We start from the raw sequence: 24,286 nt of genomic DNA on the forward strand, positions 1-24,286 counted from the left end.
GGGTATTTTGTTGGAAGCTCTGGTCTGGGGCCTAGACGTGAAGTTGTGTAGGTGTATTACTAAGATCTTGCATTCACTCTTTAAATGGACAAGTGCTTTGAATTCTGCCTCTCGTTTGCCCCTGCAGAGAAGGAGGCAGTGCCCTTGACTGAAATCCCTTCGCAGGCTTGTGGTGTCACCCTTGGCGCCCCTCGCTCCCCGCACTGTGCATGGCCACCCTCCCTGTGTGTTCCTGGATGATTCTGGAGCTTGGGGGCCGCTCTGGGCAGGGGCACAGTGATCTCCTCCATTAGATCTCAGAGGCTTCACATGGATCCCTGACTCAGCTATCATACCATTTTCCACATGGCTAACTTATTTTATCTATTGAGAAAATGCTCCCAAGGAGTGTTCCACTGATCAACATGTATTTAGAAAACCATCGCCAGGGCTGCTGAGCTAGCCAGCACCGAGAAAACGGCACAGTTTCACATTCCATCAAGACCTGTGACCTCGACGGGGCGGGACAGTGAGAAACATTCTTGAGCTGTCTTGAGCCTCTGCAGTAGACGCTGGTACTCTGGCTGTCAGCACGGCATTTCATTTGGTTAAGGGCAAGACAGTCACTCTGTGACCATACAGGCTCTACTATGCTCTGCAGACATGGAGCAGCAGCAGATGGCCCTTCAGCGTCCCCCCAGTCCCCCAAAGGAAGTGCTGTTGTCACAAAAAGAGCACAGTCTTGAGACAGGATCTCACTCTCTTGCCCAGGTTGGAGTATAGCAGCACCATCTTGGCTCACCGCAGCCTTGAACTCCTGGGCCTAAGTGATCTGCTTGCCTCAGCCCTCCGAGTAGCTGGGACTACAGGTGCACACCACCATGCCTGGTTTAAAACATGTTTTTTTTAGAGAGTCTTTCTCTTTCATCCACCCTGCTCTCAAACTCCTGGGCTCAGGCAATCCTCCCTCCTCGGCCTCCCAATATGCTGAGACTATAGGTGTGAGCCCTGAAGCCTGGCTCTGCTGCTGGTCTTTTAAAGAAATTCATCTCCATGAGCCATAGAAAGCTATTTCCTTTCTAACCTACAGCCTTCCAGATACTCCTCCACGTTCACACTCGCTAGGCCCATACCCCACTGATGGAGCTGATTCCATCTCCATGTCACCTGCAGCCTGAATATACTTCTTCCTTACTGCGCTCAGCCCGCCTCTGCCCTGGAGCTGCCATGACAGCTTCTCTTTCCCTTTCTTTTTCAGATTTCAAGTCCAACTTCAGAGCCGCTCCCATCAGATCGGTGGACGTCTACAACGTTATGTGCAATGTGATGGGCATCGCCCCGCTGCCCAACAACGGGTCCTGGTCCAGGGTGATGTGCATGCTGAAGGGCAGCGCCGGCGCCACCCCGCCCACCCAGCCCAGCCACTGCGCCCTGGCCCTGGTTCTTCTCTTCCTGCTTGCATAACTGATTGTATTGCTTGTCCCACCCCCCCCCCAAAAATACCATCTGCAAAGCAGGCCTCCAAAGCAGAATGATTTTCATTTTGTGTATGAATAATAGCTTCATTAACACAATCAAGGCCATGCAAACTGTAAATCTATTACTCTTGGATAATTCTATGCATAAAAGTTCCTACTTGTTAAAAAAGATACAAACTTTGTTTTTCCAGAAGGTAGGAAAAGCCTAGCTTTCCGTTTCTTCCGTTATATGTCATTTTCTCCTTTCTTTTCACATTGCTCGGGACGAACTCTCTGAGCAGGGGTCTGCTCCGGCAGCAACCACGCTTGGAGTGGGTACTGCAGACAGAGGTGGCTCTGGGTCCCTCTCGGTCCCATCTTGCACAAAGCAGCTCCTCAGACCAGGCCTTTGTGTGTGCCCTGTCCACACCTGGGAGCCATCCTCAGGGTCTGTGGCCACGATCCTGTAATGTTCCTTCCATCCCAGCTAAAAGGAGGTCTGGACAAAAGTGAAAGCTACTGTCTATTTCTGACCCAGGTGGTGGAATTTTTTCATCTTATACTGAGTCCCAGAAAGGACATAACTTAGCATGGATTACCAATCAATCCAAAACTCAATACATCACTAAGGATTGGAGAACTCACAGAACAGGGTGAAATATAGGAGTCCCCCTCCCAAAGTCTGGGTGCACGAAAATTTCTCCCTTGCCTTGAGGAGCAGGGAAGCTTCTTACGGACACAGGCTTCTGCGAGACTGATCATACACGGTACATCGTGGCATGAAGCCTGGCACATAGCTGGCCCTGCATGATGGACTGAGGGATGGATGGCCTGCCTGCCTGCCTGCCTGCCCTCCACCTGGGCAAAGGCTTCCTCAGACACTGCCGCTCTGTGGCTCCCAATACAGGGTGCAGACAAGAGTAATCCCTGACATGTCATTATGGGCTGCGACAGGGATGGCTTGCTGATGAGAATGCGCAGGCATCAGCAAGGATCTCAGGCGGCTGCTTGACGGGTGATGCACGAAACCTCAGTCCTGGGCACATGGCTTGCTCAACAACAACAGAAAATGGTGCTGGGTGAAGAATGGAGCAGAATCCAACATAATGGAGCAGAATCTCAGTCACTGACCAACTAACGGGTTGTTTGATTAGGAGACAGTTTGGCCAAAATGCCACCTCCGAGACCTACGTTCTTTTGATGCCCTTGAGAAGAGCCATGGAGGCTGAGTTGAAATATTTTTAGCTTAGTCATCTGTGTTTGCTATAGTAGAACCTGTAACACAAGAGATAACTGCCTTTTTACATGATCAGTCATTTATATCTATATACATACGTGTGTGTATATACATATATACATGCATACGCTTTTATTGCATTAAAAATGGGTTTTGGCTGGGCATGGTGGCTCACACCTGTAATCCCAACACTTTGGGAGGCCAAGGAGGGATGATCTCTTGAGGCCAGGAGTTCCAGACTAGCTGGGCAACACAGGGAAACCCCCATCTCTACAAAACATAAAAGATTTTAAAAAAATTAGCCAGGCATGGTGGCACATGCCTGTGGTCTCAACTACTTGGGACTCGGAAGCAGGAGGATCACTTGAGTCCAGGAGGTCAAGGCTGCAGTGAGCTGTGACTGCACCACTGCACTCCAGCCTGGGCAACAAGCAAGACCCCATCCCCCCTCAAAAAAAATGTTTGCAATAAATGAGGTACAGCTCCAAGTGAGCCTTCTTTTTGTCGAGAGAAGGCAATCTTCTCTGGGAAGATTAGATCTCCTCAGGACAATAGAAGCCTTATATGGTGTGTTACCTTGAAAACTGAATATCAACATTCACCCTGATTCAGGAAGGCTGGGGGCTGTCTCCATGCCATGAATCGTGAGAGCAAAGGATCACTGCTTAAAAATACTAAATTTGCCTCCACAAAAGATTTCTAAGGATTTATGTAATGTGTTTCAAAAGTGCCAGCAAACCATCGGATCAATTGGAAAGGCAGCTCCTCAGCCTTCGTTATCTGGTTGAAAACAAATGAGTACTTTCCAAACATCGGCAGTAGTTGTTGAAAAAGACATCTACTGTTCAAAGTTTCTTTCTCCTTAAAGGATGGTGTTCCAATGAATTCAGGGGAGCCCACTTTCCTCCACTGTGAAGGAAGAATCTCTAAGAGATATTCAGGTGATTAAATGAATAGTGGATCATCAAATTCGAGAGAGGCATAAACTTAGACACAGTCTTACATTTTTGTCTTTCCTGAACTCTTCTGCCATTTTCCTGCTTCACTCATCCTGAAAATCTGCAAGTTACATAATAAAACTTTAGGTATTTTTCTGACAAAGTGTAATTGCTCAACTGAATAAATGAATGAGAATAAGATACAAAAAAAATCATGGATCCTGGTAAACAATAAAGAAAATTCAGACACTGAGGGGGAAGAAAAAGATTTTTGCTTAAAATAATGCGGACATTTTTGATGGCTTAATTATGTGGTGAAAATTTGTTCCCTTTCATTTTTGTTTTCAAATTACATTGTTCTCCTTAGAAAAATATCCACTTGCTCTAAATGTGTTTTTTTCCATAGGAGTAAAATCTGCTAGGAATATGTATAGACACGTTTTTTCCTGGATTGCCTTTTGAATTCACTGCTGATTCCCTGACAAAGATAGTTGGGTTGACCTACCAAGGATAAATGAAAAAAAATGAGCCCCAGATTAAAGATGAGGCTTTAATTCAATTTTAGTAATTGTCATTCTGACTGGCATGAGATGGTATCTCATTGTGGTTTTGATCTGCATTTCTCTAATGATCAGTGATGATGAACTTTTTTTCATATGTTTGTTGACTGTATAAGTGTCTTCTTTTGAGAAGTGTCTGTTCATATCCTTCACCCACTTTTTGATGGGATGGGGTGTTTTTTTCTTGTAAATTTGTTTAAGTTCCTTGTAGATTTTGACATTAGAGCTTTGTCAGACAGATAGATTGCAGAAATTTTCTCCCATTCTGATACTATTCTGATGATCGTTTCCTTTGCTGTGCAGAAGCTCTTTAGTTTAATTAGATCCCATTTGTCAACTGTGGCTTTTGTTGTCATTGCTTCCGGTGTTTTAGTCATGAAGTGTTTGCCCATGCCTATGTCCTGAATAGTATTGCCTAGGTTTTCTTCTAGGTTTTTTTTATAGTTTTGGGTTTTACATTTAAGTATTTAATTCATCTCCAGTTAACTTTTGTATAAGGCGTAAGGAAGGGGTCCAGTTTCAGTTTTCTGCATATGGCTAGCCAGCTTTCCCAGTACCATTTCTTAAGTAGGGAATCTTTTCCCCATAGCATGTTTTTGACTGGTTTGTTGAAGATCAGATGGTTGCAGATGTGTGGTGTTGTTTCTGAGGTCTCTTTGTGTGGTGTTGTTTCTGAGGTCTCTTTTCTGTTCCATTGGTGTATATACCTGTTTTGGTACCAGTACCATGCTGTTTTGGTTACTGTAGCCTTGCAGTATAGTTTGCAGTTAGATGCCTCCAGCTTTGTTCTTTTTGCTTAGGATTGTCTTGGCTATATGGGGTCTTTTGAGTCATTACTAAAAAGTCAGGAAACGATAGATGCTGGCGAGGCTATGCAGAAATAGGAATACTTTCACACTGTTAGTGGGAGTGTAAATTAGTTCAACCATTGTGGAAGACAGTGTGGCAATTCCTAAAGGATCTAGAACCAGAAATACCATTTGACCCAGCAATCCCATTACTGGGTATATATCCAAAGGACTATAAATCATTCTACTATGAAGACACATGCACACGAATGTTCACTGCAGCACCATTTACAATGTCAAAGGCTTGGAACCAACCCAAATGCCCATCAATGATAGACTGGATAAAGAAAATGTGGCACATATACACCATGGAATACTACGCAACCTTAAAAAAAGAATGAGATCATGTTCTTTGCAGGGACATGGACGAAGCTAGAAGCCATCGTTTGCAGCAAACTAACACAGGAAAACCAAACACCGCAAGTTTTCACTCATAAGTGGGAGTTGAACAATGAGAACACATGGACACAGGGAGGGGAACATCACACATGGAAGCCTGTCAGGGGGTGGGGGGCAGGGGAGGGAGAGCATTAGGACAAATACCTAGTGCACGCAGGGATTAAAACCTAGATGCTGGATTGATAGGTGGAGCAAACCACCATGGCACATGTATACTTATGTAACAAACCTGCGCATTCTGCACATGTATCCCAGAACTTAAAGCAAGAATAATAATAATAATAAAAAGCTGAGATGAGCGGCCACTTTCCCTGTCCATATGCCTTCTCTCCGGAATTGAATTCAATTAAGTTGTGAAGCCCTAAGCATAAACTACATCAGGCCCAGGGGAATCCTACAACAGTCCTGGATTCGAAGGTTCTAGTCTTTTTTTTTTTTTTAACCTTTAAAGGAACTTTGGGAGTCCATCTCAGATCTGAGTTCATCAAAGACAGTAGTTTGCAAACTTTATGGGCTTTAAAGTCTCATCTGACCCACCTCTAGAGATGCAGGTTCAGAGGGGTTGAGGTGGTCCTGAGACAGCACTTTGAAGTCACGTGGACTTAAGGCTCGAGTTTGCTCTGAGAAGAGGTGGGTTCTGACCTGATCCTGTAGACCCGAGTCTCCTGGGAGCCATTTCACAATCAGCGCATATCTCTAGGGGCCATGAGGCCGACACCAGCCACTAACCTCACTTAGGTCAAGTGTCCAACCCTCCTAAACCAAAGTAGATCTGCAGCCCCAGTGGTGGAGGGAGGACCCACAAAAGGCAGACCCGGCTTGTCCTGCACTCCCTGTGGCTGTGAGGTCCCCAACGGTGCTACAAGACACTCAATTGTTCAACACACACAGCTATATTATGAATTTTCTAAGAAAGTGCTTTGCATTTCTGTAAATAGCAAGAGATTTCCAAGTGTGATTGTGGGTTTTATCTTTGTAGGCAATTTGTGATAGACCAAAGTCAGCTACTGTAAATGACTTCTAGAAAAAAGGAAGGAGGCAGTCTCAATCGACTGGTTATAAAACATTCGAAACTTGCTCTCAGGTGTGTGCTCTAGAAAATACACTTGTGTGTTGCTCTGAAATCATAAATTAGCACCTAGTACAGCACCTCAGATGTTTAATACATGTCCCATATATATGTGTTGAATAAATGTTATTAAGACTTGCTTAAACCTCAGATATCCTCTCTGTTTCTCAAATTAAATGAATTTTCCATTTTTTGGCTTGCTATGTTTTCTTATTACCCAACTAACAATATAATTATGCTTTATTTCATGGGTCTAAACATATTCTATCCCAGGCTTATAAATTAGGCATGGAAGGAGGAAGGAAGGAAGGAAGAAAGGAAGGAAGGGAGGGAGGGGAGGAGGGAGGGAGAAGGGAGCAGGAGGGAGGGAGGGACAGAAGGAAAGAGGAGGGAAGGAGGGAGGGAAGGATATTACAGTTTAAATATACTATGCATATTAACTTTTAGAAAATATATTGAGATTGAGTTCACACACCATAAATTTCATCTATTTGAAGTGTACAATTGAACAGCTTTTAGTAAATTCACAGGGTTGTGAAACTATCACAAATTTGGGGACATTTGTATCACTCCAAAAAAAAAAAAGAAAAACCCCAAGCCCATTAGTACACTGGCGATCACTCCCATTTCCTCCCACTGCCACCCCAGGCAACCAAGGAACTACTTTCTGGCTCTCCAGATGTGCCTGCTCTGGACATTTCCTAAAACAGAATCACACAATATATTGTCCTTTGAGGATGGCTTCTTTCACTTAGCATAAGGGTTTCAAGGTTATAGCATGAGTCAGTATTCCATTCCTTTCATTTACAAAGAATCCACTGTATGGATCTACTTCATTGTATTTATTCATTCATCTATTGATGCATTGGTGTTTCTCACTTTTTAGATTTTCATCATGTGTTTCATTCATAAACACAATTTTGTGAACATCTTTTCACTTCTGTTGCCTATGCCACTGGGAGTGGAACTTCTGGGTCAAATTACCATTACTTTATGCTGAACTTTCGAGGAGCTAACAGACTGTTTTCCGAGTTGGCTCCCCATTTTGCATTCCCACAAACAGCATAGGGGAGTTCGAGTTTCTCTACATCCTTGCCAACATTTGGTATTATCTGTCTTTCTTAGCCATCCTAGTGAGTGTGAAGTGGTATTTCATGGTGGGTTTGTTTGCAGTTCCCCAGTCGTGAGTCAGGTTGAGTATCTTCTCGTGTGCTTATGGGCAATTGTCTATCTTTGTTGGAGAAATGTCTATTCAAATCATTTCCCTTTTTTGGTTTCGTTTGCTCTGCTGGTGAATTCGTGTCGGCAGGGGTGGGGGGTGGCTGTGCAGCTTGTTTCGTCACCCAGGTATCAAGCTCAGTACCCATTAGCTGTTTTTCTTGATCCTCTCCCTCCTCCCACTCTCCACCCTCAGAAAGGCCCCAGAGTCTGTGTTTCCCCTCTTCATATCCATGTGCTCTCGTCACTGAGCTCCCACTTGTAAGTGAGAACGCGCAGTGTTTGGTTTTCTGTTCCTGCCTTGGTTTGCTAAGGGTAATAGCCTCCAGCTCCTTCCATGCTCCACGTCATGCAAAAGGCATGATCTCATTCTTTTCAGTGGCTGCATAGCATTCCATGATGTATGTACCACATTTCCTTATTCAGTCTCTCACTGATGGGCATTTAGATTGATTCCATGTCTGTGCTATTGTGAACAGTGCTGCAATGAACATTCACATGTATGTGTCTTTGTGGTAGAATAATTCATTTCACTCTGGTTATACACCCAGTCATGGGGCTGCCGAGTCCAGCGGTGACCCAGTCATGGGGCTGCCGAGTCCAGCGGTGACCCAGTCATGGGGCTGCCGAGTCCAGCGGTGACCCAGTCACGGGATTGCTGAGTCCAATGGTAGCTCTGCTTTTAGCTCTTTGAACTTTCCCATGTTTTAACTGGATTATTTGTCGTTTGAGTTTTAAGCATTCTTTGTACATTCTGGATACCAGTCCCTCATCAGACACATGGTTTGCAGATATTTTCCCACTCTGTGAGCTTTCTTTTCACTTTTGTGATGGCATCCTTTGAAGCACAAAATGTCTAAACTTTTGATGACGTCCAACGCTGGCTTTCTCTTTCGTCAGCTGTGCTTTTTGTGTAACATCTAAGAAGGCTTTACCCAAGCCCAGATTATGAAGACTGACTCCTTTAATTTCTTCGAAGAGTGTTAACGTTTGAACTCTTACGTTTTGGTCTGTGATCTACTTTGAGTTAATTTTGTAGCAGACGTGAGGGAAGGACATGACTTCATTCTTCTTCATGAGGATATCCAGTTGTTCCCACAATACTTGTTGCAAAGCATGTCTCCTTTTCAGAGAAATGTTTAAATTATTCTGTTGACCAAAACACTTACTTTGTTTAAAAAAAATCCAAATTACTTCAGAAATTTGATTTTTGTACTTCTGGTTACACAATACTGGGTATGTAACACTAAAATGAGTATCCCGTAAATTCAAGGAGAAATATCTTCTACAGAAGGTGAACCCTAATGTTCTTGAAAACAGCTCCCATCCCCTGGAAGCACTGGGGAGGACCCTACCTTACGATTCTGCACCATCTTTTAGCTGAGCCTGTGTTGAGGCCCCATTTCCACCACCATCCTTGGGCCAGCCTGAGTCCATCTCTATCCAGCTTCACCACCCAAGTTCACCCAGGCTCTCCCAGAGCCTTATAGCTTCACCCTAGAAGCCAGTAACAGCCCCACAAGCCCCTATCTCCCCAGAACCCCAACTAGAAGTTCCACTTATCATCATTACGCAGTGACCTCCCATCAGGCTTCCTGGAGATCCGAAGGTTCTGGCTCGTTCTCCTCTCTTCCAGCCAAGGGATTTTCTAACATGCAAGTCACGCCAGCCCATTCCTTGGTTCTAAACCCTTTAGTGACTGTCCACGGTCTTGATTTAACACTTTTAGCAAGGTTAACCAGCCTGGCGTGCACAGACCCGTCAGCCTGTTGAATGAGTGACTGACTATTCATTTTACTGCATTCCTCACTCCCAGCCTATTGCCCACCCCTCCATCCCACTCCACTTTCAATTTTTTTTTTTTTTTTTTAAGATGGAGTCTTGCTCTGTCACCCAGGCTGGAGTGCAGTGGCACCATCTCGGCTCACTATAGTTTCTGCTTCCCAGGTTCAAGCGATTCTTCTGCCTCAGCCTCCCAGGTAGCTGGGATTACAGGTATGCGACCCCCACCCGGCTAATTTTTGTAATTTCAGTAGAGATGCGGTTTCACCATGTTGGCCAGGCTGGTCTTGAACTCCTGACCTCAGGTGATCCACCTGCCTCGGCCTCCCAAAATGCTGGGATTACAGGCATGAGCCACCACACTCAGCCCACTTCCACTTTTTAAAATCCCTGCTTCCGCATTTTAATCTAAACTCTGACCTTCTTATTTAATCCATTTCCCTTCAATTACTTCACTTTCATTTCCCTTTTGCACTGGGCAATGTTATGGTTCACAAATATCTTTATTTCTATTTCCTTACATTCATGCACATTTTATTTTGCATGAAGTTTTTTTGCAAGCTACATATGCAAATCCATTTTCCTTCTCTGTCTCGTAGCTTCTTTGGGAGCAGAACACTAGCTTGTTTTCTCTCTTTTTAGAATGTCAGGGTCTCAGGGACCCTAATAATTGACATCCCTGTACCCTAATTTCAAAACTCACAAGGTAGACACAGGGTATGGCAGATGGAGAGTTACTTACAGCAAAGCTGACAGATTCTGGGGAATGTGGTTTATAATACCGCCCCTGTGAATTGCACAGGCTTGCCCACCAAGGCCCTGCACTGTAAGACTCCAAGAACAGACGAGCAGGGAGCACCATCAGCTGTGTGAGCACAGCTGGCCCTTCAGAGAGAAGCAGGATAGGGCTCCTTCTCCTCAGTAAGGTAAATCACTTCTCCTCTTCTGGGGAGACAAGGGTGTGAAGAATGGAGAAAGGCCAGAGGCGCGACGGCAGCGAATGTCCCTGAAAACAAAGGGGCACGAGCACCAGATTCCCCACCCACTGCCTGCTTCACGTGGAGCCTCTTTGGCTCTGGGAGTACGAACCTCCATGCATGTTCCTGGCTGAGAGCACTAGAGGGTGTAAGGCCCAGAAGCAGCTCTGTTCTGTGAGACCTGCCGATGAAGGATCCAGGGAAGGCAGAATCGAAAGCAGACTGGACAGTGACGGGAAGCTGGTGGGTGTGGAAGCTGATCACAGTTTATGGACGAACTATAGGCTCGCCCTGGAGAACTACCATGTGGCCACAGTGCCATCATGGTGACACATTCCAGGCTCTGCAAGGACAAGGGCTTTGCGTGGGCATATGGGCTAGCTGATCAAATTCGATGCTGTGTTTCTGCATTGGCTGAGCACCTCTGCTTCTCACACCAAAGTAATTCAAGGTTAGTGGAGTAAAGCGTCTTACTGAGGGCTGTCGGACACATCACATACGTCCGCATTCCTCTGTGGCCCTTCGGTGAAAAGTTTACGTTGGCATATGGGCTAGCTGATCAGCTAATTCGGTGCTGTGTTTCTGCATTGGCTGAGCACCTCTGCTTCTCACACCAAAGTAATTCAAGGTTAGTGGAGTAAAGCGTCTTACTGAGGGCTGTCGGACACATCACATACGTCCGCATTCCTCTGTGGCCCTTCGGTGAAAAGTTTACGTTGGCATATGGGCTAGCTGATCAGCTAATTCGGTGCTGTGTTTCTGCATTGGCTGAGCACCTCTGCTTCTCAGACCAAAGTAATTCAAGGTTAGTAGAGTAAAGCGTCTTACTGAGGGCTTTCGGACGCATCACATACACCTGCATTCCTCTGCGGCCCTTCAGTGAAAAGTTTAGGTTGGCCGCTTGTAGTACTTTGCCCTGAATCCTGAACTTAAATGCACCGGACGTAGATTTCGTTAGTTCATTTTCATGTCTTAGAATTAAGGATCTAAAATACAGTATACCAATGTTCGTAAATCTCACACACTGGCATAAAATAATGTGAAGCTACTTCTGATTGCTTAAGGAAAATACCTAGTCTTTTTGTTTCATAGTTGCCTGATCTGTATTAATGGAACCCTGCCCAGGAATGATTAGAGGTGGAAAGCCTGTTCATAGCCTCAGTAGGAAAGACGAGCCTATGGTACACTAGGCAGCAGCCGGGACGACAGCCGCTCGTTTTGGTGAATACTGAACCCTACCTGCAGGTTACGATGGCTCATAATCCTCATACCAGGGCGGGTGGTGGTTGAGAGATGGGGTAAGACCTTTTCCTGTAACCGTATATTAGCAACGGTGCTTGTAATTTGTGTGGGAACCATGATCTTCAAGATCCTTCCTCCATTCTCATATATACACTGTGTATCACCAAGTAAAAACCTACAGGGAGAGGTAGAGCGGCTCCCACTTATCTAAGGGGTTGCGCAAAACAACCACATTTATGTCCATTATTTCATGTTGCATCTTAGCCTTTAGCCTTCACGGCTGGTGACTACCCAAGCCGGGACACAGCTTCTTCTCTTGCTATCATCGTCTGGGACCCTTCAGCCATCGCCTGGCCAGAGGAGCTGTCCCGAGGTCCAGTCATAGCTGTTGGCCGTCCCAGCTCTGCCAAACAGAGGCCATTTGTCACACATTCTCAACATGGACAAAGGGGGGACGAGTTGTTGAGAATCTGAGGACTGAAGTCGGAGGCAGGAGGTAGGAGGCCGGCAGTGAGGCACACGGAGGCTCAGGCCAGAGCCAGAGGGGAAGAAAGGTGCGATGACAACCCGAGGCCACCGGGAAAGCCACGGAAGGAAGAAGGCGCCAACACACAGCTGTCCTGGGGCGGTTCCCTGAATGCACGCTCCAGCGTGCTTCTTTCCCATACACCCAGGGCTCTCACTGGACCAGGATAAGCTCCATCACTCTGGTGGTTCCAGCAGCCACCAGGACAGCTCTGAACGACCCCTTCTGGCCTGACCCACTGTCAGAGCCCCCAGCGCCACTGCAAGCCATGGCTCGGAAGGAAGCATCCCACAGCTCCCCGTCACCTCCCCCACCTCAGACCTCCCGTCCTTGCTGCTGTTTTTGTCGCCCTGCTGTGTTCGGATTCAGGGCACTCCAAGCTGGGCTCCACAGTTTTGCTGTAAGCCCTTGCCCATCAGTCGTGATCCTATGAGATGACATTTCTCCAAGCATGCTTCTTAGTTTATATCTTAACAAAAATAAAAATGATAAATTTTCCTTTCTTTTAAAGCTATATTTTCATCATGTAATTACCAGAAGAGTCCATTATGTTCTTCGCAAGCTGAAAACACAAACAATTGTATTTGATCAGAGCGGTCCGGCTTGCTCATCTCTCCACATCCAGATCCTGAAGCAGCATCAGCACACAGTAGGCCCTCAGACACTGGAGGAAGGCATGAACAGGGCATGCTGACTGTGTAATAATTATTTGAAGTTCTGGAGCTGCCTCTGAAACAACCTTCCCCACGTAGAAGGAGTCCCTCCAGAGAAGTTTCAGATTTCTAGACCCAGAGGAAGAGCACACACAGCCCCCTTTGTTGGCTAAGCTCTGTCCCCACGAAAAGATATGCTCACATCCTTACCCCTGCTAAGGTACTTGTGAATGTGAGTTTCTTTGGAAATAGGGTTTGTGTAGACGTAATCCAATTAAGATGAGGTCACAGTGGATTCGGGTGGGACCTCATTCAATGACTGGTGTCCTTATAAGGAGAGGGAAATGTGACTAAGAGACCCAGCAAAGGAGGCAGGGAAGTGACAGACCAGAGACTGGGACGGTGCAGCTGCCAGCAACCTCCAGACGCTAGGAAGGGACAAGGAGGGAGTCTCCAGTCGAGCCTTCAGAAGACTCATGACCCTGTGGCACCTTGATTTCTGTGGCTTAAAGCTACCCAGCTGTGGTAGTTTTCTATCTCAGCCACAGGAAACTAACACACCCTTCCAACTGTTTAGGAGTCAATCCAGCTCATCAAAGATTTTTGTGAGTCAGGGTCTCCCTCTGTTGCCTTGTCCCCTCCTAGCTTCTAGTGGTTGCTGGCAAGCCGTGGCTGCCATAACAAACTGCCACAAACTACCGCTTGCCCAGAGGTTGGAGTGCAGGGGTGTGATCACAGGTCACCCACAGCCTCCAGCTCCTGGGTTCAAGCCATCCTCCCACTGCAACCTCCTGAGTAGCTGGAACTATAGGTGCACCACCATGCCCAACTAATTTTTAAATTTCTTGTAAATATGGGGTCTCGCTATGTTTCCCAGGATGATCTTGAACTCCTGGCCTCAGAGGATCCTCCCACCTTAGCTTCCCAAAGTGCTAGGATTACCGGCATGAGCCCACTGCGTCCAGCCTCATCAAAAAAATCTGTGGAACTCCTCCTTCACACCGGGTACCGTGCTGTCTTCTGGGGATACACAGAAGAGAAAAATATACTTACTCTCCTCACAGAACTTACTCTACAATCATTGAATTCTTCCACTTTCTTTTCGTTTATTTTTTTGAGATGGAGTTTTGCTCTTGTTGCCTAGGCTAGAGTGCAGTAGGGTGGTCTCAGCTCACTGCAACCTCCGCCTCTTGAGTTTAAGCAATTCTCCTGTCTCAGCCTCCCAAGTAGCTGAGATTACAGGCGCCCACCACCATGCCTAGGGAACTTCTGTAATTTTAGTAGAGACAGCGTTTCACCATCTCTACTAAAAGCCAGGTTGGTCTCAAACCCCTGACCTCAGGGGATCCACTCGCCTCAGTCACACTAAGTACTGGGATTACAGAGGTGAGCCACCATACAAGGCCACATTCTTTCATTTTTGAGCAAACTGAAATTTCATTTCTATGGGACAAAATGTTCTGGTTGCAACAGGCAATGCATAGAGAGCATTTCAGGGAAAATAGGAGTCATGCAATGAAAGAAGTCACCTGCTTTCACACAGAGGAGCTGGTGGCAAGAAGCTCAACGACCCGTGCTCCTGCCAGCCTCCGCCCTGCTGCCTCCTTCAGGACCTTGCTCTATCAGATGTGCTGCTGCAGTCAGCTCTTTGCCTAGCCTGTAGAATTGTCTCTCAGCAACAGCAGGCTGTGGACCTGCTTCAAGGCCACCCTTGTTTCTCTCATCCCTATAGATTCAAATTCCAAATTCTGTCTCCGACTTCTTTCTGGGGCTTGGCTTCCCCTACGTCTCTCCATGCTCCCTGACAAGCTTCACAGAGGAGCCTATGGCTGTGCCATCCTCACTGTCTTGCGCTGGCCTCATGTCCGGATGCCCTGGCCACTCTGTGAAGCACACACTTATCCTTCGGCTCTCAGAGGCTCTGTCATGCTCATGCTCATTCAGGTTCTTGTCATCATCTTGCTTATTATGAAACAACTCACACTATATGGTAATGATTTGCTCTCAAGTTTTCTCTAACTGGTCTGTAAACAAAACAGAAGCTGGGATAGTATCTTTTCATTTGGAGGGGGGGTCTCCTTCAACACCCAACAAAGTCTGCCACAAGATAGTTGATGACTATCTGTTGAATAAATGAATGAATGACTGAATGAGTAAATAAAGAAGAAAAGGTTAGGATGGTCTGGTCAGAAGATCACCCGAGTCTGAACAGCGCTCCTAGGAGCAGGGATGGGTCGGAGAAGTTGGATGCAGAAAACGTTCTGCAGAGAGTAGCCGCATTGGAGAAGTGTCTGGCTGCGTGACGTGAAACCCAGAGGGCAGGGTTTTCTTTCTCACATTTCCATAGCCTCCCTCTTCAGCCATATACTAAGGGAAGTGGAGCTATGGGGAGAAAGAAGAAAAGATAAATTAGCTCTGTCTTCACCACACTTAATTCAGCTTTTCAACAAATCTCTGGTACACACTTGTACGGTCATTTTTCCTACACCTTAGAAGAGGCAACAGAAAGGAACTGAGTCCTGAGCACCCGGACTTGTCACATGGAGGAGGAAGAGTCCCACTCAGCATGCCCTTTCTTCCCACACCTTCAGAGTCAGATTTGCCTTTCATTACCTTTCGGCAGCATCAGGAAGTGGGAATAGCCTTGTTTCCACCTCTCCCTTCTCCCCTGACGTTCTGCTTTTTGGAACGCCCGGCCAGGGTAATGTCAGCAGACACGCGAGGAGCTGAGTCCCCACCCTGTCTTTGAAGGAGGGGGCGTTCCGAGCACCTCCTGCTCTCCCACAGACGCAGAAGAGTGGTAAAAAGGACAGGGGTGCAGCTCCAGAGAAAAGGAGGTGAGGAGGCCTCTCCTTGCGATGACGAGGAGGGACCCTGTACCATGAGGGTGATGTAGGCTCCCTCCTGCATCAGAAGAGAGCCTCGAGCAAGTGCCCTCACCCTCTTCTGCCACGTGAGGACTCACAGAAGGCGCCATCTATGAGCAACAGGCTCTCCACAGACACTGAGTTTGCTGATGCCTCTGTCCTGACTTCCCAGCCTCTGGATCTGTGAGCAGTACATTTCTCTTATTTATCAATTACCCAGGCGGAGCTGTTCTGTCGCAGCAGCACAGATGGACTGAGACAGGAAGTTGAAACGGGGGCTTGGTTTGTGAACTGCTTGGGACATAATCTCGGCATATCCCCCACTGAGCTGTCCCCGAGGCTATTTTCAGATGACCCCAAGGCTCCCGTCAGATAGCCTCTCTACCCTCCTAAGGAGGACTTCTCTCTCTCTCTCTCTGGATAGTCATAATGAATTAAAAATTTGAACTAGAGTCACTAGTTCTCAGAACTGGCTGACCAAATTCACCCAAGGACATTATCTGTAAGTATTGATGTTCAGGCTCTGCCCAGCAGATTCTGATTCAAAAGGTCTAGAGGGGGGCCAAGTGCTGATATTTAAAAAAAAATTCCCAAGTGATTATAATGTTCAACCAGGAATGAAAAAAATGAAAACAGGAAAAAAATTAATAAAAGAAGAAAAATATTAGTAGATATTAGGCCCTTTTAAGAATCTGAAGGGAGATTTATGCTTTACATAATTTTAATATTAGAACTTGAACAGATTAGGAAATTGTGTGCTGCTATGTTGCATAAAATCATCTAGTGCAGGATGCGGCGAGTTCTTTAGTACTTTTAATACCAATGTAACAAAAACATGGCTAGAAAATGACTTATCTTTGAAACAAACCACACTGAAGATGGAAACGCTCCTTAGAGTGAATCACAACTTACTTAGAGCCATCCTGTGGACTATTTCCAACTCGTCCTGATCAGAAGTACCTACTGGCAAAATGAAACCGCTCACTGGTAGCCAGAACAGAATATTTGGGAGAGTGTAGTTGGAGAAGCAGAAGGCCGTCTTCTGAGCCACAAGATATAAAATTTTGTGGCTGACGAGATTTTATCTGTCTTTGGGGGAAACTGTCCCTCCTATTTTATTCATCAGCTTGACCTAAGAAAATTCAATCTAGCAATGAAATTAACACTGATCATAGTAAATTCAGCAGGGACCAGACAACTCAACGTGGAGAGACTATTCAGAGTCCATCAAAGGTACTAAGCAAATCCTTAATCAAGGGCTTTTATGCCATGCGGGGTCAGACCCCTCACTTCGTAGGGAAAGGCCATGGTGAGAACAGCTCTCAGAGCCGCTCAGCACCAGTAACACGTAACAGAGCTGCCACTGCTGAAATTCTCAAAGACTGGGAAGGGCCAGCAGGGCCACAGGACAGTAGGTGTCAGGGTTAATGAGGCCCTTCTCTGAATCACTTCCAGAGGCTCTGGAGCTCTTTCACGCAGGCATGCCCACAGTGGTGGACAGAGGCACTGCCCATTTTCTCCCCTATAAATGCAGAATGTCCTTATCTCGGCAAAAGGCAGCCATCCAAGTCAAGTATGGTAATGAAATGTTATTTATCAGAACTTTGGATGCGGGTATGGGTGGCAAGATAAAGATAAACTTCTAGAGCCTGAGGAACAATGACAGCAGCAACAAAGGAAGGATAAACATTCTGAACTTATGCGTGTCAAAAATTAAGCAAATTTAAGTTGAATTGATTCTCAAACAACCCAAGAACAAAGTGGAAAAAATTATAGAAAATACAATAAAGGGTGAATTTCCTTAATCTTTTCTTTTCTCTTCTTCTTCTCCTCGTCCTCCTCCTCTTTTGTTTGTTTTTGAGACAGGGTCTTGCTCTGTCATTCAGGCTGGAGCGCAATGGTGCAATCATAGCTCATTAGAGCCTCGACCTCCCAGGAAGCTGGAACTATAGACTCACAGCACCACACCCAGCTAATTATTTTTTGAGACGGAGTTTTGCTCTTGTTACCCAGGCTGGAGTGCAATGGCGCGATCTCAGCTCACCGCAACCTCCGCCTCCTGGGTTCAGGCAATTCTCCTGCCTCAACCTCCTGAGTAGCCGGGATTACAGGCACGCACCACCATGCCCAGCTAATTTTTTTTTTTTGTATTTTTAGTAGAGATGGTGTTTCACCATGTTGACCAGGATGGTCTCGATCTGTTGACCTCGTGATCCACCCACCTTGGCCTCCCAAAGTGCTGGGATTACAGGCTTGAGGGTTTTACCACACTGCCCAGGCTGTTCTCCAGCTCCTGGGCTTGAGCAATCTGCCTGCCTCAACCTCCCAAAGTGCTGAGACTACAGGCATGAGTCACCATGCTCAATCTCCTTAATCTTTAAAAAACTCATATGAAGCAAAAAGAAAATCATTAATACCTCAGTAAATAAATGAGTAAAGGACATAGATTACTATATGCAAATCATTTATATACATTTTTAAAATCATATAACAAGAGTAATCAAAATTGTAAATAAGATGTTAATTTTGCCTATGAAATTGGCAGCGGCTTTCTCAAGCTGTGGCATGGAGACGTCAGGAGTGATGCCCTGAGGGAATCCCATCCCTCTGGAAGGACGCATCAGAGGGGATACATGGCCTCAACAATGTTAAATTAATGTATCCTTTCTGATAACCATTTGGCACCTGATAAAAGAACCTTGAAAAGTACATAACCTTGTATTCAGCATGGCTTTTAAGATGTTTTTTTCTAAATTATTAACAAAGAAATAGTGCAAGTACATGTTTTAGAAATCAGGCCAGGTGCAGAGGCTCATGCCTATAATCCCAGCACTTTGGGAGGCTGAGACATGTAGATCCTTTGAGGTCAGGAGTTCGAGACCAGACTGACCAACATGGTGTCACTTCATCTCTACTGAAAATACACAAACAAAAATTAGCTGGGCATGGTGGTGCATGCCTGTAATCTCAGCTACTTGGGAGGCTGAGGTAGGAGAATTGTTTGAATCTGAGAGGCGGAGGTTGCAGTGAGCCAAGATCACACTACTGCACTCCAGCCTGGGTGACAGAGACCCTGTCTCAAAAAAAAAAAAAAAAAAAGAAAATGAAAAGAAAAAAATCAAATAGCACCAGGAGAATTGTAATTAAAAAAAAAAAAAACCCAGCAATTCCATGTTCCATTTTTTTAAGTCCTCTGGGCTTGATCTTTTAGCAGCTTTTGTTTTTCTTCTGTTATATATCTCTCTGTTTTGTCCATAATCAATATACTTATTTCTTACATTTTTAGACAGTATCTATTGACTCCTAGTGTCCACTGCACTCACTTTTCCTCTCACTGTGATTATTTCACAAGTTGTAGAGGGATAACCAGTGTTTCAAATATTAAGATTATGTCAACATTGTTCACTTGGCTACGATTATTTCCTTTCTAAAGACCACGCGCTTTTCCTGGGTTAGCGACTGTCCTGTTCCGGTCACTCGTGTAGTTTTCTATATATTGATCTTTAATTATTTCCAGTGCTCTTTCACATGTGTCATATATGAATACACGCAGCTATTTCTGTAATAACATATGTTTTACTGAAAACTTCACCTTCTGTAAAGCTGTGTCTAAACGTCATAGGGTTTATGGGAAAAAAAAATGAGGTTAAAATAGGTCTCTCAAAACCTGCGTAATTTTATAATCAAAGCACTGACAAAAATGACAACTGGCATCTTTACAGATCCCCTGGAGAATGTGTGTGGATAGCTCAGTATGACTGTGATCGGCTTTAAGGATATGGAAAAGAAATGGTAGCTTATGGGTGGACACTGAGATAGTATTTGTGGAAATGAAGTTCTGAGCACCAGAGGAAGAGCAACCTGCTATAAACCAAGAGCTGCTCGAGGTTGGGGATGTTCTTGGTTGAGGGAGCCCCAAGCTCATTATGCTCATTTTTAAGTTAAAAAAAATAATAATAAAGTTCAAAGAGATTCTGGGAAGGTAATAATGGCAGCAGAGACTGCTCTTTAAAAAAAAAGTCTCCCTGAATTCCCACATTAAAAATATTGAACAACAAAATCGATAACACAGACATTTATAACAAACCTGGGTGACAATGTATCCCCAAGAACCCCCAGATACAAGTAGATGGGGTCAAGCTACCAATAGCTATAAGGCCTGCATCATGTCAGTGTCTGTGAGGGAGGAAGGAGTTGAAGCATTCATGCAGATTGCACCCCCATGACCCAAGCACCTCCCCCTAGGCCCCACCTCCCAACACTGCTACACTGGGGACCAAATTTCAACCTAAGTTTTCATGGGGACAAACTCAAACCACAGCAAAGGTCAAATACACAAGCTTTATCCACAACAGAGATATCTTGAGGTTTCTCCAGGCTGGAGGAAGAAATAGCCTCATCTCTGGCTTGGTTACCCTTCCAAAGTAGGGAATTATTGATGTGGACCTCAATAGTTGAGACTGGTCTTAGAAGTCAAGCTGAGTCATTATCTCGGCTTATGACTGATATTGCTGGGCATGTGCATCCACCAGAAGCACCGCGTCTACCCATGTCCACTGAGAGGTCCTCTTCAGTGGTCTTCAAGTACACAGGATTGTCAAAGATCACGCTTTTCATGTTCCTGTGCTCCCAATTCTGCCACTTAAGTATCCACCTACTGCTGCCATTGCTTAGAGTAAAAGGGAAATGGTGACCCAGGCAGGAGAAGGCCCTTTTGGAGGAAAACTGATTTCTCATACCAGAGTGGACACAGTAATCCTTTGATATTCTCTGCCATTTTCCTTTAGATCGTACCCACTGGGACAGGAACAGGCATATTTGGGAGAGTAATTAATTGGTGGTGCTGAAAGGTGTAGGTATTTAGATCCTCTATTCTCTATGTCTTCTTCACACACATCCTTATCTGATAGCTTCACACCAAGTTTTACAAGTTCATGAAAGATAATACAGTCTTGGGCATCATGAAGGTTGTAAACTAGAGCAGACAGCTCCAATCCAGTGAATTTACTGGCACCACAGCCTGCTTTATTTTCTCCATCTATCCAGATGATCCTCAAATACTGTCAGTGCAAAAAAATGAGCTAGGAACTCAATAAAGCAAGAAAACTTTCCTGCAATTAAAGAGAAAAAAACTGCTCCATTGGTGTATATCTCTGCTTTGGTACCAGTACCATGCTGTTCTGATTACTGTAGCCTTGTAGTATAGTTTGAAGTCCGGTAGTGTGATGCCTCCCGCTTTGTTCTTTTTGCTTAGAACTGACTTGGCTATGCGGGCTCTCTTTTGGTTCCATACGAAGTTTAAGGTGTTTTTTTCCAGTTCTGTGAAGAAGGTCATTGGTAGCTTGATGGGGATAGCATTGAATCTGTAAATTACTTTGGGCAGTATGGCCATTTTCATGATATTGATTCTTCCTAACCATGAACATGGAATGTTTCTCCATCTGCTTGTGTCCTCTCTTATTTCCTTGAGCAGTGGTTTCTAGTTCTCCTTGAAGAGGTCCTTTACATTCCTTGCTAGTTGTATTCCTAGGTATTTTATTCTCTTTGTAGCAATTGTGAATGGCAGTTCATTCTTGATTTGGCTTTCTTTAAGTATGTTATCGGTGTATAGGAATGTTTGTGATTTTGGCATATTGATTTTGTATCCTGAGACTTTGCTGAAGTTGCTTATCAGTTTCAGGAGATTTTGGGCTGAGACGATGGGGTCTTCTAGATATACAATCATGTCATCTGCAAATAGAGACAATTTGACTTCCTCCTTTCCTATTTGAATACCCTTTATTTCTTTTTCTTGCCTGATTGCTCTGGCTAGAACTTCCAGTACTATATTGAATAGGAGTGGTGAGAGAGGGCATCCTTGTCTAGTGCCAGATTTCAAAGGGAATGCTTCCAGTTTTCGCCCATTCAGTATGATATTGGCTTTTGGTTTGTCATAAATAGCTTTTATTATTTTGAGATGCAAACTGGCTAGCCATGTGCAGAAAGCAGAAACTGGACCCCTTCCTGACACTTTACACTAAAATTAACTCCAGATGGGTTAAAGACATAAACATAAGACCTAACACCATAAAACCCTAGAACAAAATCTAGGCAAAACCATTCAGGACATAGGCGTAGGCAAGGTCTTCATGACCAAAACACCAAAAACATTGGCGACAAAAGCCAAAATAGACAAATGGGACCTAATCAAACTCCACAGCTTCTTCACAGAAAAGAAACCGTCATTAGAGTGAATCAGCAATGAACAGAAGGGAAAAAATTTTTGCAGTTTGCCCATCTGACAAAGGGCTGATATCCAGAATCTACAAAGAACTAAAACAGATTTACAAGAAAAAAACAAGCCCATTCAAAACTGGGCGAAGGAAATGAAAAGACACTTTACAAAAGAAGACATACATGAGGCCAACAAACATATGAATAAATGCTCTTCATCACTGGTCATTAGAGAAATGCAAATCAAAACTACATTGAGATACCATCTCACGCCAGTCAGAATGGCGATCATTAAAAAAATCTGGAGACAACAGATGCTGGAGAGGATGTGGAGAAACAGGAACACTTTTACACTGTTGGTGGGAGTATAAATTAGTTCAACCATTGTGGAAGACGGTGTGGCGATTCCTCAAGGACCTAGAAATAGAAATTCCATTTGACCCAGCAATCCCATTACTGGGTATATAGCCAAAGGATTATAAATCATTCTACTATAAGGACACATGCACATGAATGTTCACTGCAGCACTGTTTACAATAGCAAAGACCTGGAACCAACCCAAATGACCAACGATGACAGACTGGACAGGGAAAATGTGGCACATATACACCATGGAATATTATGCAGCCATCAAAAACGATGAGTCCATGTCCTTTGTAGGAACATGGATGAACCTGGAAACCATCATTCTCAGTGAACTGACACAAGAACAAAAAATCAAACACCGCATAGGTGTTTCTCACTCATAGGTGGGTGTTGAACAATGAGAACACAAGAACACAGGGAGGGGAGCATCACACTCTGGGGTCTGTAAGGGGAAAATAATAGGGGAGGGACAGTGGCAGGTTGGGGAGAGATAGCATGGGGAGAAATGCCAGATATAGGTGATGGGAGGAAGGCAGCAAATCACACTGCCACGTGTTTACCTACGCAACAATCTTGCATGTTCTTCACATGTACCCCAAAACCTAAAATGCAATTTTAAAAAACTACATGTTCTAGAAATAGATACACAGGAAGAAGGAAACAACTGTCTCTATTTTTTAAAATGGAAGAGTTCCTTTGAATCTGGCATAGTATAAACATTGACTCACCTAGACATCTCTTATTCATGTTTAAAAGAACCAAATATTATAAATAAAACGCATTCATCTTGAAAAAGAAGAGAAAAGAAAAAAACTGAGACTACATACTGAAAGAACAAGTCACATAGCTGTGAATATCAACCAGAACAACAAACACCGAAACCAAACTAGGCTGGAATTTAAGACAAGGAAAAAGCTTTTTGGACATCTAAGCAAAATTAGGAAGCAATTTATAATGAAAAGTCTTTTCAAACACAATACCTTATGGCAGAAAAAAATGGACTAACATGTTAATACCTTACGGCAGAAGAAAATGGACTAACATGTTTAAAATACTAACGGAAAGAAAATGTGAGCAAAGAATTGTATGTCCAGCAAAATGGATTTTCTCAAGAATAAAAGGTACAAAGTTTTATTAACATGAAAGAATTTAGAAGATACTGTCCTCACAGATCCCTTCTGAAGAACCTACTGGAGAACAAGATTCATGCAATAAAAATGACCGAAGAACCATTGATATAAGTTCTAGTAATGAACAGTAAACACACGGTTAATACAGAACAGGGGTAAGCATACATCATACAGTGGTTTCTGTCTTAGTGTAGACATAGTACAACTGTTTTAAAACGGGGGGATAAATGGGGAAAGAATATACAGTAAAAACACTTTTCAGCAATCACATTGGTGGTGGGAGTATTTGTACTGTTATTCTGAGATGACTGTATACATAATTAATATAGAATAAAGCATGTGAATATGGAATATTCTAATTATATTGATATGGCTTGGTTGTGTCCTCACCCAAATTTCATCTTGAATTGTAGCTCCCATAATTGCATGTGTTGTGGGAGGGACCCAGTCGAAGACAACTGAATGATGGGGGCAATTTCCCTCCTATTGTTCTCATGCTCATGAAATCTGATGGTTTTATAAGGGGAAACCCCCTTCACTTGGGTCTCAGTTCTCTACTGTCTGCCACCATATAGGACATGCCTTTTGTCTTCTGCCATGATTGTGAGGTCTCCCCAGCCACACGGAACTGTGGGTCCATTAAACTTCTTGTTCTTTATAAATGACCCAGTCTTAGTATGTCTTTATCAGCAGTGTGAGAATGTGCTAATACATATATCATCCCTGTGTCATTGAGAACCAGGATTCTCAGTGTGAAAGAAAGGACATGCAGATGTAAAATATAAGCGGTTCAGTGAAAAGTAAAAGATTACCAGTGAAAACTC

The 24,286-nt window shown here is 44.4% G+C and overlaps 1 protein-coding gene and 1 long non-coding RNA gene across 10 annotated transcripts in view; one reads left to right on the top strand and one right to left on the bottom strand.

Moving 5' to 3' along the window:
* The window catches only part of ENPP6 (ectonucleotide pyrophosphatase/phosphodiesterase 6), a 179,693-nt gene extending 173,015 nt beyond the window's left edge, over positions 1 to 6,678 (top strand). For all 8 annotated transcript variants that reach the window (XM_078366188.1, XM_035292554.3, XM_035292553.3 and 5 more), the window contains one exon: positions 1,238 to 6,678. In XM_078366188.1, the coding sequence (XP_078222314.1) occupies positions 1,238 to 1,443 (206 nt within the window). In that variant the 3' untranslated portion in view covers positions 1,444 to 6,678. The remainder of the gene's footprint in view (positions 1 to 1,237) is intronic.
* Positions 1,521 to 24,286, bottom strand: part of LOC128931529 (uncharacterized) — a 59,228-nt gene continuing 36,462 nt past the window's right edge. The window contains exons 4-5 of one of the 2 annotated variants that reach the window (XR_008479954.2): positions 14,415 to 15,267; positions 1,521 to 13,905 (exon numbers count right to left, since the gene is read on the bottom strand). This is a non-coding gene — a long non-coding RNA (uncharacterized LOC128931529). Of the gene's footprint in view, positions 15,268 to 24,286 lie in introns of both variants that reach the window. The other variant, XR_013532783.1, reaches the window with a different exon arrangement.

The sequence above is a fragment of the Callithrix jacchus genome, chromosome 3 (assembly GCF_049354715.1).
Source record: "Callithrix jacchus isolate 240 chromosome 3, calJac240_pri, whole genome shotgun sequence".
In the NCBI taxonomy this organism is placed as follows: Eukaryota; Metazoa; Chordata; class Mammalia; order Primates; family Cebidae; genus Callithrix; species Callithrix jacchus.